Raw genomic sequence first — 13,280 nt, 5'->3', positions numbered from 1 at the left:
TCTGTTTTATGTCTGTTCTAATTTCGTTTTAAGGTGACATGTAGAAAAAACACTCCCCTGCACTTCAGGCCCACACTCAGCAGCACCACCCTGAGCTAGGCACTCACCACCTTTCCAGCCATGGTTTCTCAGCTGCAGGCCCTATCTGAACACTGGTCTGAGGCTGCCTACCTAGTACCCTCACCCCACACACCAGAGCCCATGTTTCCCCTCCCCCATCCCAGACCCAGGGCCTTAGAGCCACATTGAAAGTCATGGGCCCTATTGATCTTGAACCCATTAAACATTTCTTCAGATTAATCTATCTTTGTTCTATCTGTGCTGTCACATTCAGTTCTTTCTTTCTTTCTTTCTTTCTGGTTTTCCTTGTTTCAGATTAACAGCTTAAGTATATTAATTTAGTATTTTTTATCCTAGCAAGTCAAGCGAGAGATCTGTTGTCAAAAATGTTAGTGATTGATCCTGACAAGCGGATCTCTGTAGATGAAGCCTTGCGTCATCCATATATTACTGTTTGGTATGACCCTGCTGAAGCAGAAGCAGTAAGTATCTACTTAGAAAAGACTAACATGTAGAGGCAGGGACAGATCTCTTTTTTTGGATCTTTTGGGGGACTTGCTATTGAGGCTGTGGCTCAGAGTACCTCAGGAGTGAGCGTGTTTATGCTGTGGTGATATAGTTGTCTTTGTGCAAAGCTAATGTGTGACAATGATTTATTAAGCATCTGTTCTGTGCCTGGAACTGTGCCATGCCCTTGGTTATATCCTCTTTTTTAAGTCTCTGAATCAAAGGCACTAAGCAGCTTGCTGGAAGGGACAAGTTTGTTTATCCTTCCCCAAGTCATCCCTTGACCCTTGCACGGGGAGTTCCTCTCCATACTTGGTGTTCATGTGCATCTTCCATAGTGTCAGTGGTGTGAATGATCTTTAACTGTGACAGATTTGTCACATTCAGCAAGTTGCTTAGCCTCTCTTAATTCAGGGGCACAGTGCCAGGCTGAGATCAGCTTTTGCATAAATAACGAGGTACTGGGTTTGATCCTGTGCACTGCAAGGAGACCTCAAAGAAGCACTTGTGGTTGTTAATTTTGTAATTGCATTTAGGCAGATATCTGTAGAGTGTCTTGGAGTCATATGATTATTAAGAGGATTATTATTAATAGCTTTCTTTTTTGTTTAATTTTTCTTTGCTTCTGAATCTTATGTACTAACACCCAGCAAAAATATAATAAACTATATGTTAAGGAAATTAAATCCATGTCATAAGTGGACTAGAAATATTTCAAATGTTACCTTTCCACCATGCCTCACTATTCTTTGAACTATTGACCTTACATATCATTTAACTTTTAGCCACCACCTCAAATTTACGATGCCCAGTTGGAAGAACGAGAACATGCAATTGAAGAGTGGAAAGGTGAAGGCCGCTTATTTTGATCCTTCCTTACGACATTTGGTACAAACCTGGGAAGCCGAGGGGTTTTGGTTTTTGACATTAGCCCTTTGGGAACTGGCTGGGGACCCAGCAACCTAGCCTTCTTATCTCTTGCTCCCCATTTCCCAGTTGAGAAAGAACTTGAGGATGACAGCATTAGAGAGGACATGTGTGAATTCATACTGCTTGCCTCAAGAGTGAAATATAAGGGCTTTTTCACATGATTTTGTAGTACCAAATACTGGTTTGTAAATTGAACTCAGTAATTATATCATACTTCTCTTGATAACATTTTGCAAATTTGTCAAGTAACCTCAATACTCAGGCCATATACTACCTACAGTTTCCTATCTAAGCAGACATGGTGGCTAGGGGTGTCTGGCTGAGGTTCATGTAGTTGTATATGTTTAAAACTACGTATATGTTTAAAAAACCTAGTTTGGGGAAAATTTGCCAATCAAAAATAGGTAAGAAAGTTTTATTAACCCCACGAGATTAACTATACAACCCACAATGAGCTAAACTCTTAATGAAGATATTGAACTATCAGCAGGATCAGAGATGGGCATAATAGTACATGCCTGTAGTCCCAGCTACTCTGGAGGCAGAGACAGGAGGATCACCAGTTCAAGGCCAGCCTAGGCAAAGGTAGTAAGACTCTGTCTCAAAACAAAAATAAAAATAAGAACAAAGGAGCTCAAGTGGTACAGCACTTGCCTAATATACATGAGTTCCTAGATTCAATCCCAGTACCACAAAAAAAAAAAAGGAATAGTAGTAACTGAGAACGGTGGTCAGTGCAGGTCAATGGTGGTGACAGGTTGGGCCCTTCCCAGGATTTGGTGTGCTGGTTACCCACAGAGGTACACGTGACCACACTCACAAGCCCAAGTATATGCTTGCCATATTCTAGTGTTAGTTCACAAATGCCAAAATTTTTGGAACTCCTAATAACTTATTCTCTTCAATTAGTTGATATCAGTGACTGTGGAGGGAAACTGAAGTTGCAGCCAAGACATGACTTAGGCCAGTCTGGAGTAGCCAGTAGCCCGCATGTAGATACTGGTTACACAAGTAATGTGGAGAGAAATGCATTCACATGGCTTTGAGACCATCCAGTCCTTTCAAATGTCTCTGAGTATTTCTCTCTCTCTCTCTCTCTTCCTCTCTCTCTCTCTCTGCTTTCATGTGGACTTACAACAGCCCTACATTATTTTGGCTGCCTTAAGCTATGATGGGGGCTGGGGATGTATCTCAGTGGTAGAGCACTTGCCTATCATGTGCAAGGCCCTGGGTTTGATCTCAGAACATGGATGTTTTGGTCCAGATAGACTGTATTAATGAATTAACTGTCTATCACAATTTAAAATAACACATCACAGTGCCCTTGGAATGGTTCACTTGATTTGGAAGCAAAGTTTAAAGATGTAGAGAAACTGACAAAGCATTTTCACTTGCATTTCCATTTGAAGAGCTAATTTACAAAGAAGTAATGGATTGGGAAGAAAGAAGCAAGAATGGCGTTGTAAAAGATCAGCCTTCAGGTTAGTGATTGCTTTAATTGTGTGCTAGGATAATCTCTTTGCCTATTCAACTGTTACAAATGGCAATAATGTGTTAAATGCCCATTTGGCCACCATTGGATGTGAAAATCCGGCAGTGAAATCGTCTTTCATGACATCATCCCTCCCTTTTTGGCTTGTCCTGGTGGTTGTGGTAGCTACCACTCACATTTTGTTGATATGCTAGATGCTGAGCTAACTGCATTTTGAGCATTCTTGTTTTATCCTTTCAACAACTGCTGTCAGCTCCCGTGTATTGACGAGGGGATTGAATTGAAAGGCTTTTCAGTGTGTGGCCCTCTTTGTACTTGTCACATCCAGGTAAAAAAACTAATGTAAATCTAGGTAAAATGGAATTTTGTTTTCTTTTAAGAAAATTGCTCAAATAATTACCCCATTTTTATACTTGACCTCCCTGGTGGCTAACTAATTGTGAAATTATGAGAGAGACTGATATTTATATCTGTAGGTTTCTACCTATTTACTAAGTGAAACATGTTTATTTTCCCACTCCCACTAGAAGTCACATGCACATACATAGAAGTATAAATTGCATGGTTTATTTCTTGTTCTTGAATTTTATATTCAACATGACATATGTGTCAGCCATCTACAGCTTACGTAACTTAAGCAAGAATTTAGGAGTTTGTTACTAACCAGGTATAAACTTAACGCTGCCAGTGTTGGTCTCTGAGAGCCTGGAAGCTTTATTTTTGCTCAAACTAGACTAAAATATGGATAGTAGGAAATAGGATAGTTTCATTTTCCTTCAGAGATTAAAATATCAATTTTCTGGACTAATAAACCAAAAATAAATTGTAGAAGAGGCTACTCATTTTTCCTTTTTTTGGTGTACAGTCTTTATCTCAGATGTTTTTATTGCAAAAATTTTCTTTGAATGTTCATGCACTTGTCCATAGACTTAGTGTTTATAAAATGGAAATGACTAATGACACTTGAATCCTATTCGGGCTTAAGCCTCTTGTGATACTTTTATAATAGATTCACAAGTTTTCTTTGAAGGTCAATTTGAAACCGACAAGTTTTGTTTTTTTTTTTTTTTTTAACAACAAGTATTTTTTAAGTAGTTAACGTTATCACACACAACCACTTACATGTTTAGCCACAGGAAGTAAAAGAAGAGTGTTATAGGGAAAGATATAAGATAAATGGGATCTTAGGGCAAAAACAGAAGACTCAAGGAAATGTTCAAAATGTAGATAGTTAACTAACTCATTGTTTAGCTAGGATTCGGAAACTGCAAAAGCACAGAGCCAAGATATGGCGTAAAGTTTCATTGCCTAGATTTACATCAATGTCGTGCCTCAGATTTTATTCTATTTGGTTTTCTTAGCACAGATGCAGCAGTAAGTAGCAACGCCACTCCTTCTCAGTCGTCATCAATCAATGACATTTCATCCATGTCCACTGAGCAGACCCTGGCCTCAGACACAGACAGCAGTCTCGATGCCTCAACGGGACCCCTTGAAGGTTGTCGATGATACCTTGGAAACAGAAAACTGTCATCAGTGAAGGAATGCTCACCTCCATGCTCCCAAAATGTGTGGAAGTTGATGGAACCAAATAGAAAACTCCATGTTCTGCATGTAAGAAACACGATGCCTTGCCCCTACTCAGTTCTCATAGGATTGCCTGTTTAGATTATAAAATGAAGCAGATTATGTCTGAAGAAAAAAGTGCAAGCCACACTTTTAGAGATTTTGTTCAAGATCATTTCAGGTGAGCAATTAAAATAGATGACTTCTTCACAAGTTGTGTGGTAATAGTGGTGACAATTTCCCATCATCCGTAACTGTTGGGACTTAATGCATGTGACCACAAATGCTTGCTTGGACTTGCCCATCTAGCACTTTGGAGATCAGTATTTAAATGCCAAATAATCTTCCAGGTAGTGCTGCTTCTAGAATGACCTCTTAATCCTCTTAAGTAATGTGGCATTTGTCCAGAAAAAAAGATTTATGTATAATTAATTGGCCACCATCATATTATCATATCTTATCCTCTTTTATGATATGATTTATTCTATCTTTTGTATTTCAGAAGAAATATAATTAAATCTATTTAATAAATAAAAGTTTAGCTTTTCTTAAATTTGTGATGTTTTTGGCTGAGAATTATCACTGCTAAAACCAAGACATTTATACAGACACTGTTTCCTCTAAAATTGTCTAGTGTGGGATGATTCAGCTTTACTGCATGATAAAATTTTCAGTTTTATGTGGCTTAAGACATATATATATATATATATATATACCTTCAAAATACTGTCTACATTATCTCTTTTTTTCTTGGTCTTCTGAACTTCTTATAACCTTAATTTCACCTTCTTTGTCAGACACCTAACACTCTCTCTCAGTAATATGCTGGCAAATAGATTCCTGAATCCAGTGTTAGAGTAGAACTTTACAAAATTGTCTCTCAAGATCCGCCATTTACAAATGCTTCCTTTTCTAGAGCCTGGCCTGGGTCTTCTGCTTACTCCCCCTCATTTGAGGTGAGATACAAGGTGATCTCACAAGACAGTGTGTCCTTTTGCCAACACCACATTATAACTCAGTTCTCTTTCTCCCTGAAAGAAGCCAGGCCAAGCCCCCATGGTATGTGGTAGGCCAAGCTGACTCAGAATGCCTGTTTGCTGCTGTTTTCCATTTTGTGGAAGCATTTCCTTTTCCTAAGGGAAAGCCATGAATGTTCTGGGGAAATTCTTCAGAGGGATATGGAGGAAAAACCCTAGAGAGTAGTGATTCACTCTTCAACATTTTCTGCTCACCTAAACTGCTCACCTGAAATTGATACTTTCAGACTTCCTGATGTGTAAATTATTCAAAATTAATTAAGATACTGAGTATTTGTGTGTCATGCAGAAATGGAGTTCCAGTGGTCACATTTCGGCTACCTGTGTTCGGAATGTTTTCTCCCCTTGAGCTTACTTTGTTACCAGTTCATATCTTATGTTCAATTATTTTGAAAGCTATTTGGTCAGCATTCTATAGACTGTGTTCTAAGGAGGAACTTTGATAAGAAAGTTTATCATAAGTATTATCTGGAATGTCTGAAATATGTGATTCTCTCTGTACCAATTGTATCATAATGGTTGGTCTTATTACTGGAAACTGGAACCCTTGATGAACAAAATTAATCTTAAAATAAGAAATAGTTTTATATCATGCCATTTGGACACTTTCAAGTACAAAGTGGAAGTGGTAACTTTATTGGAGACAGAAACAACTATTACATGGCTTAGGATTACTTTAGTCCTGGAAGGCTGATGTTATAGTTAAGAAAGTTGTCACTATACATACATAAACATCTTATAATGGCCTTCTCACTAATACACATTATTTTAAGCCTTCACTAAATCTATTTTTAAAAGGAAAAGCAATGGGGAGTATTGTAAACTGTGTTATCTGCCCTACGCTCTATAAATGCAGCATCCTGATGATGAGGGCTCGTCCAGGTCCCACTTACGAGGAGACATCTATAAGTGGACGAGGTGCAGAGTGGCTTTCTGCAAACCTATTCTCTCTGTGTGTCCTGTGAGCCTATTGTCACAGATGGTGCCCGTGCTACTGTGGAAGGTCCTGTCAGGTAGGCAAGTGCACTTGGGATTGTCTGCAGAGCTCCACAGAAATACCTCACCCTAGTTTCAGGGTCCTTCCTCCTGAGCCTACATTTGCCAGGGTCCTGAGGCAATCAGATGGTTTCAAGCTGACCTCTGTGGATAAACGCGGATGTTGGATAAAGAACTGAAAAATGTGCTCACCTTTTTCATCTTTTCTATTTTATTTTTGTAATTTATATTGTACACACCCTGGAAGTAACTATTTTGGACAAATATTTTTATAAACCAGGTAATTGATGATTATCTGGAATTTGAACTAGATTTGTTTCTTTTGTGGCTTAGTTTTGGTCAAAAAAGAAATGACCGTCTCCCCTATGTGCGGGTCTCAATTTCAAGCTCAGGTTCTAGAGTCCTGTCAGGATAGGAGAGCAGTCTAGGAACACTGGCTGCACGGTCCAACAGTCATGGCCTGCAGATGGAGCCAGCTCTGCTCTTATCTTTGGAACACAAAACTCAGAGCCCCTGTTCTGAAGGAGAAATCCCTGAGAGCCCCTTGCTGGTACCAGGGTCCAGATGAGAAACACTGAATGGGACACTGGTTGACCGAACTGAATGCTGTGTACGTCATGATAACAGTGTTTGAGTTCATCTGGTTGATTTCTGGTGACACACCTTTGGTATTTCATACTGGTAGTAAATATCTCAAAAGTAACATTGCCTAATGTTTTATAATAAAAGATATGTGTGTTTGATGGTAAAATATAATACAGACTACATTTGAAAAGAGAAATGTATAGCATGTCCAATTTTTGTGTGTTTTTAGTAGCAATTGACTGTATCTTTCTACATCACCATCTCTGATTACAGACTTAACATGAATGTGAGTAGATATTGGAGTGCTATGATTTCAGTCAATATTGCAAGTGTTTTCAAACTGAAAGTCAAAAAACCTTCTCTGTTCTCTTATTGAAAATATTCTCAAATTCCTGAATCTGAGCTTTCAAAACAATAGCCGTAAGTTTTGACTTCAAAAACATGCGTATATAGAATTGAATACTCTATATATATATATCTATATATATCTATATATATATATATCTCTATATATATATAGATATATATATCTATATATATATAGAGATATATATATATTGAGTATTAATGAAACTGTTTTCTCACAAGCTGTAACCAGGAGAATCTGCCAATCTGTCTTTATTTATATTACTTACAATCATCAGCAGTGCTTGTGTACTTGTATTGTGCACAGGATGAGTCACTTTCATCTTGATTCTGGTTTCAAGCACTTCAGGATGTTTGATACCTAAAATAGCAGGATTAGCAAGGCCCTCCTTTTCTCTGCTTAAAAGAACTAGAACCATTTCAGATAAGTGTCAGTATTAGTTTTAAAAATCTCTAAATTTGGAAAATACTTCTCTTATGTTAGTCTGAATTCCATTTCTCTATCCTACTCCTACCCCTCCTTCAGTGTAGACAGCACCTAAATACTTTTTGTTTATTGACTGTAGTGGTCGATGTAGGTGGGTGGGCTTTTAGGGGCTAAAGGGATGATAATATTCCAGAATAACCATGTAACCAGCCACTTAATGTCCTTAAGATTCTGTGCCTAGTCCTGTGAATTAAAGGGTAAGGTTGCCTTTGACAATAAGGCAGTTATTTGATATTTTTAATCAGGGAAGTCAGCAACAAGATCAGCAGTAACAGTGACAGAGGGGTCAGTCACATCTTGCAGCTGAATATGACCATGATTGAAGAGGGATGCATCTGTCACAGGGTTGAGAGCCAGTCATGTGTTATGCCCTCAAGGCCCAGGAACTGCATGCCCCTCCAGACTTTGAAAGACCAGGATTTAGGGCCTCATCGTGAGCAAAAGTACTTTCTACTTCCTTTCTTTGCCTTGATGTTTTGGAGTTGGAAGGGAAATTCAGTCATATTGCCTATCCCCCACCATGGACAGCAAAGTGAAGTGAAGAGAGAAGGCATACCTTGCCCAGGATTAGGAAGTAAATAACAGGTGTGCTCCTGATTACATATTCTCACCAATCTCATTCTTCTCATTTATAACACCTTTGAAATCCAATGAAAATATCACTCTACCAAATATCACAAGTACAGAATCTTGCCCATGAGAATCCTGGGCCCCAGTGGGTATCATATTAAGAGCCCTTCTAAATGGAGCTTCTAGAAGCTCCATGTTCTCTGGGAAGCAAAGCCAACAGGAGGGTTCTGACAGCCCTTTCAGCTCTTCCTGTCTCTGATACTTGTTCACAGACCTCAGTGTAAATAGGAATATATTCACTCTGAGCCCCAGCACACGTCAATTTTTTTATTTACGTCAAAAAGAGAATGTGTATCTTAGTTTCAATGAAATGCACCTTCCACATAGAACTTCTGTGCTTACAGCACAGACTTTTGACACATAGGTATAATTAAATGTATGTCTCAATTTAAAAGTAGTAATTTAAAAAGTCCTGGGCTGCACTTCAAAATAAATTCTCTTACTTAAATCTGTATTTTATTTTTTTTTAACTTTTTTGGGGTTTTTTTGGTGGTTGAACTCAATCTCAGGCTTGCTAGGTGGGCAATAGCTAATTCTCCAAAAATATTTTCCTCCCATCTCCCCAAAACTCCCTGTTGATTGTCACAATTTTTATAAGTATGCTTTAAAGTTAATTCCACTGATACACATATTGTAGAGTATGAATGGACAGAGATGTTCACATCCTGTAAGGTAAGAGTGATCCAAAGAGTTCCTCATAATAGTCATCCAGTCCCTGCTCAGATGGTTTTCATGAAGGGGATTCTCCTCCCACTGATTTTTTTGTTGTACTTTTGGCTGTTAGAAAGTTATTTCTTAAGTTGAAATGAGACCTGGCTCTCACAACATCCACTCATGGGTCCCAAGCCTTCTCTGGATTTATTCCAACCCTCTCTCAGATTAAAACCCTCAGTCACTACATCAGAGGCCCATTTGTCGGTTATCCCCTTAAAATATAAGCCCAGACGTGAATAAAGTATTCCAGATACAGCCTAAGCAGTGAACCACCCCCCCACAATTAATTCCTTAGAACTATGTATTATTCTGAGTCTGAGGTCCATCAGAATTCCTGGATTTTGCTAGGCACCAGTGACTCACACCTGTAATCCTAGCTACTCAGGACCTATCTCGAAAAACTATCAAAAAAAAAATCCTAGATTTTGTGTTGTTGCAGTTAATCCTGATTCTGTCATCTTTCATATACATTCTGCCACTTTGTGACATCTGTTTTATGAGCATGAAGATGCCTTCTAAAAGGCAGTTGGTGACAAGTGGCCTTAAATAGTAGCACAAAGCCTTAGGGCAGACCTCAGCAATTATAGGGGCAGGATCCATTGAGCCAATGTTGTGTACCTCTTCAGAAGGGTAGTTCATTCAGCCCATATGGAATGTTTATTTATTTATTTATTTATATATTGGTGCTACTGGAGTTTGAACTCAGGGCCTCCCTTTTGCTAGGCAGGTGCTTTACCACTTGAGCCACTCCACCAGACCTTTTTTGTGTTAGGTATTTTTGAAATAGGGTCTTGAGAACTGTTTGCCTGGGCTAGCTTTGAACCATGATCCTCCTGATCTCTGCCTCCTGAGTAGCTGGAATTATAGGAATGAGCCACCAGCACCCAGCTGAAATGTCATTCTGCCACAAAGAAGGACCTTGATGGACAACTTCAGAGAAATCATGAACACAGTTCTGTAGCACTCTCTGATTTACTTACTAGTCATGTTTCAAGAGAAGGAATGAGTTTGGTACCATGCACTTGTTCTCAGAATTCATTCTTTCCATTTTACTTGGGAGGAGCAGGTTGTGAGTGCCAGCATCCCCTTCAGAATCTATATTTTTGCTCTTTGGCCACTAAGAAAACATGACTGGTTTTGTCCTAGCACCCATAGGTGTATGAATGAGTAAGGGAGCAGGACAGAGCATGTCCTGGCCTTGTTTTGTTTCTGTTTGCATACAGAAGTGATGTATTTTGAAATCTGTGTAACTGTGACTCCACAAAGGGCCATAATACTAACAACAAGCAGCCTTCCTATTGCCCATTGACTACAGAAATGTTTCTGTCAAGGCAGAGTCTGGCTGGCTGCAGCTGGGTTTGATTTCAAGTTTATCATCTTGAGCATACCTGTCCTTTTTTCCAGACTCCAATCAAAGTCTGTGTATGTATGATGTCTGGTTTCTGGTTGGAATGTCTTTGAGTATTTTCTAATCCCCCATGAAATCAACTTGTGGTACCAGGCAGGTTGCTATGGCTTGTGTATTGTTTTGTCTCCCAAAAAAATTTATCAAAAACAAGACAGATTTCAAAAACTGAGGTCAGCATTAAACTCAAGAGATCAACAATAGACCAAGCCCAAAGAACAAAAAAGAAGGAATAATAACAAAGAGCAAGGATCAAGAAACTAGAAAACAAAATGAGAATAAAATTAGCAAAACCAAAAGATTAATAAAACAGACAAATCTCTGCCAATACGGATGAAAAGAAGCCTAGGCAAGAAACATGCAAGGTGGAAAGGGGGACAACCAAAGCCATAGAAGAAAACTTTTGCATCATTCTAACAAATGTGATAGTCTACACAAAGCAGATAGATTTCTGTAGAAATACAAAGTACCAAACTTGGCTCAAGAAGAATAGGTAGGCACATCATGCATGTTAACTTAATTCAGCTCAGCAGTTCTATGAGGTAAATATTACTGTCTTTATCCTAAGGTTAGGGAGACAGAGGCAAGAAGAGAACTTGAGTTCCCACATCCAGGGTCTGAGGCTGAATGAGCTGTCACCAGTTCCATCCTCTTAGCTCCTAAGTGTTCTGAGCTTCCAAAACACCTGAATGATTAGTGACCATCAAAGAAAATGAAGTGGTAACCAAAAGCTACCCACCCCCCCCCAGCACAAAACAATCTGACAGAACAGTTTTCACTAAACTTTCAAGGAACAGATGGACTCTACTGAAGATTTCCAAAGCTCCCCACCCCATCCGGTTACTGAAGTTATTCTCATATGGAGTCCCTCAAGATGGAGAGGATTATATGCCCTTTTCATAGACGTGAACTGAACCCAGCATTGGATGGTTTATTCAGAATACAAGAGTGCCTCCCACATTCCTACAGATAGCTTAGTTTTGTTTTCTTTTTAAAATTGGGGGAAAAAAACTCTACATAGAAAGGAACTTCCTTTATGGAATGGAAGGGCAAGGGGAGGCAGCAAATTTCAAACCCTCCCCATCTTAAATGTCTTCATGGAAGAGGGCAAAAGTTAGTAGTGAGGAGATAGGGCCAGCATGACTCTCTGCTTGTACACATATACAGGTGTATGCATGTGTGCATGCATGTACATGTGTACCTATAAACTGATGAGACAGAAGAGAAGAGGGCAAAGGATTTGACAAGGCCACTCACAGAAAAGGAAATCCCGTCAGCCTGCCAGTCACTCGAGTCTAGAAAGAACCAAATGGCCACTTACCCCAGCTGGAGGCAGAAAGTGCTCCCGGAACCCTTGACTACTCTACTCAAAACAACAGGAATCCTTCTGCATGTCCATGACTCCTCAGATAAGCAAGGATGTTCCCCAATCCCCCGGCCTCCAAGGGTCCTCATCTTCAAACTCTTCTCATCTGCTGTCCCACTAGATGCCATTCGTTTATTCAGTTTCAACAAACATTCTCGGAGCATCGCTCTTCTGGACTCGGGGCTGGAGATAGTCGCGCACGAGACTCACAGTTCTTGCCCCTGGGGACCTTCATACTCCATGGCTGCTGTCATGGTGGGTGTAATCAAATAACCACATCAGTCTGTCCGCAGCCTCAGCTGGAGATGAGTGCTGAGTAGGATGGAGCAGGGAAAGTGTAATACGAGGCTCACAGCTGATTAGGGAAGATTCCCACACACGCTTCTTAAGACAGGGTTTCACTGTGTAGCCCAGGCTGACCTGAATTCACCATCCTGCCTTAGCCTCAAAGTTGCTGGGTTTTAGACATGTGCCACCAGGTCCTTCTACAAAGATTTCCCTTTCCAAGACAAACATTCAGGGGGCTGGAGGGTGTAGTCAGTAGTAGAGTGCTTGCCTGACCTGTGTGAGGCCCTGGTTTAAAGAGAATTTAGCTCTCTGCACATGGTCAGTCAAATGCATAGTGTCATGTGATTGCAAACTACATTACATCAAATGCCTGCTATTAATGGAGGGATGCCTTTTTAGAACTTTGCTCTGAAATTTAACATACATACAAAAAATTGGACAGATTTCGAGGGGACAGCTCAGTGAAGTTCTACAAGCTTAACATGTCTGTTTTGACAGCAACACCCAGATTCAGAGATGAAACATTACACCCACCCCAGAAGCCCCTTAGACCTTTCCAGTCACAACCCCCAAGGGCAAGCACTCTCTTACTTGCTAATTACATAGATGAGTTTCACCTGTTTTTATGCTTCATGTTATTGAAATGGAATGAATGACACAGTAGGCACTCTTATCTAAGTCTCTATGTTATTAAATACAGTTAGGATTTATTTCCTCTCATTGTCACGTAAGATACCATAATTTACTCTTCCATCCTGCTGATAGGTATTTGGGTAATTTCCAGTGTGGGGCTATTGCAAATAGCGCTGCTCTAAGCATTTTTGTGTGTGGCTTTGGGTGTGCTTTTGTGA

General features: G+C 39.7%; 1 protein-coding gene across 4 annotated transcripts in view; it reads left to right on the top strand.

Annotated features, from left to right (window-relative positions):
* The window catches only part of Mapk9 (mitogen-activated protein kinase 9), a 53,149-nt gene extending 45,805 nt beyond the window's left edge, over positions 1–7,344 (top strand). For 3 of the 4 annotated variants that reach the window (XM_074057474.1, XM_074057473.1, XM_074057475.1), the window contains exons 9-12: positions 418–542; positions 1,353–1,416; positions 2,907–2,978; positions 4,356–7,344. In XM_074057474.1, coding sequence (XP_073913575.1) covers positions 418–542; positions 1,353–1,416; positions 2,907–2,978; positions 4,356–4,498 — 404 coding nt within the window. In that variant the 3' untranslated portion in view covers positions 4,499–7,344. Of the gene's footprint in view, positions 1–417; positions 543–1,352; positions 1,417–2,906; positions 2,979–4,350 lie in introns of all 4 variants that reach the window. The other variant, XM_020164197.2, reaches the window with a different exon arrangement.
* The last annotated feature ends 5,936 nt before the right edge of the window (positions 7,345–13,280 follow it).

The sequence above is a fragment of the Castor canadensis genome, chromosome 16 (genome assembly GCF_047511655.1).
Source record: "Castor canadensis chromosome 16, mCasCan1.hap1v2, whole genome shotgun sequence".
NCBI classification, from domain to species: domain Eukaryota; kingdom Metazoa; phylum Chordata; class Mammalia; order Rodentia; family Castoridae; genus Castor; species Castor canadensis.
Note: the sequence above shows the minus strand (reverse complement) of the source record. Positions and strands in the feature narration are given on the sequence as shown.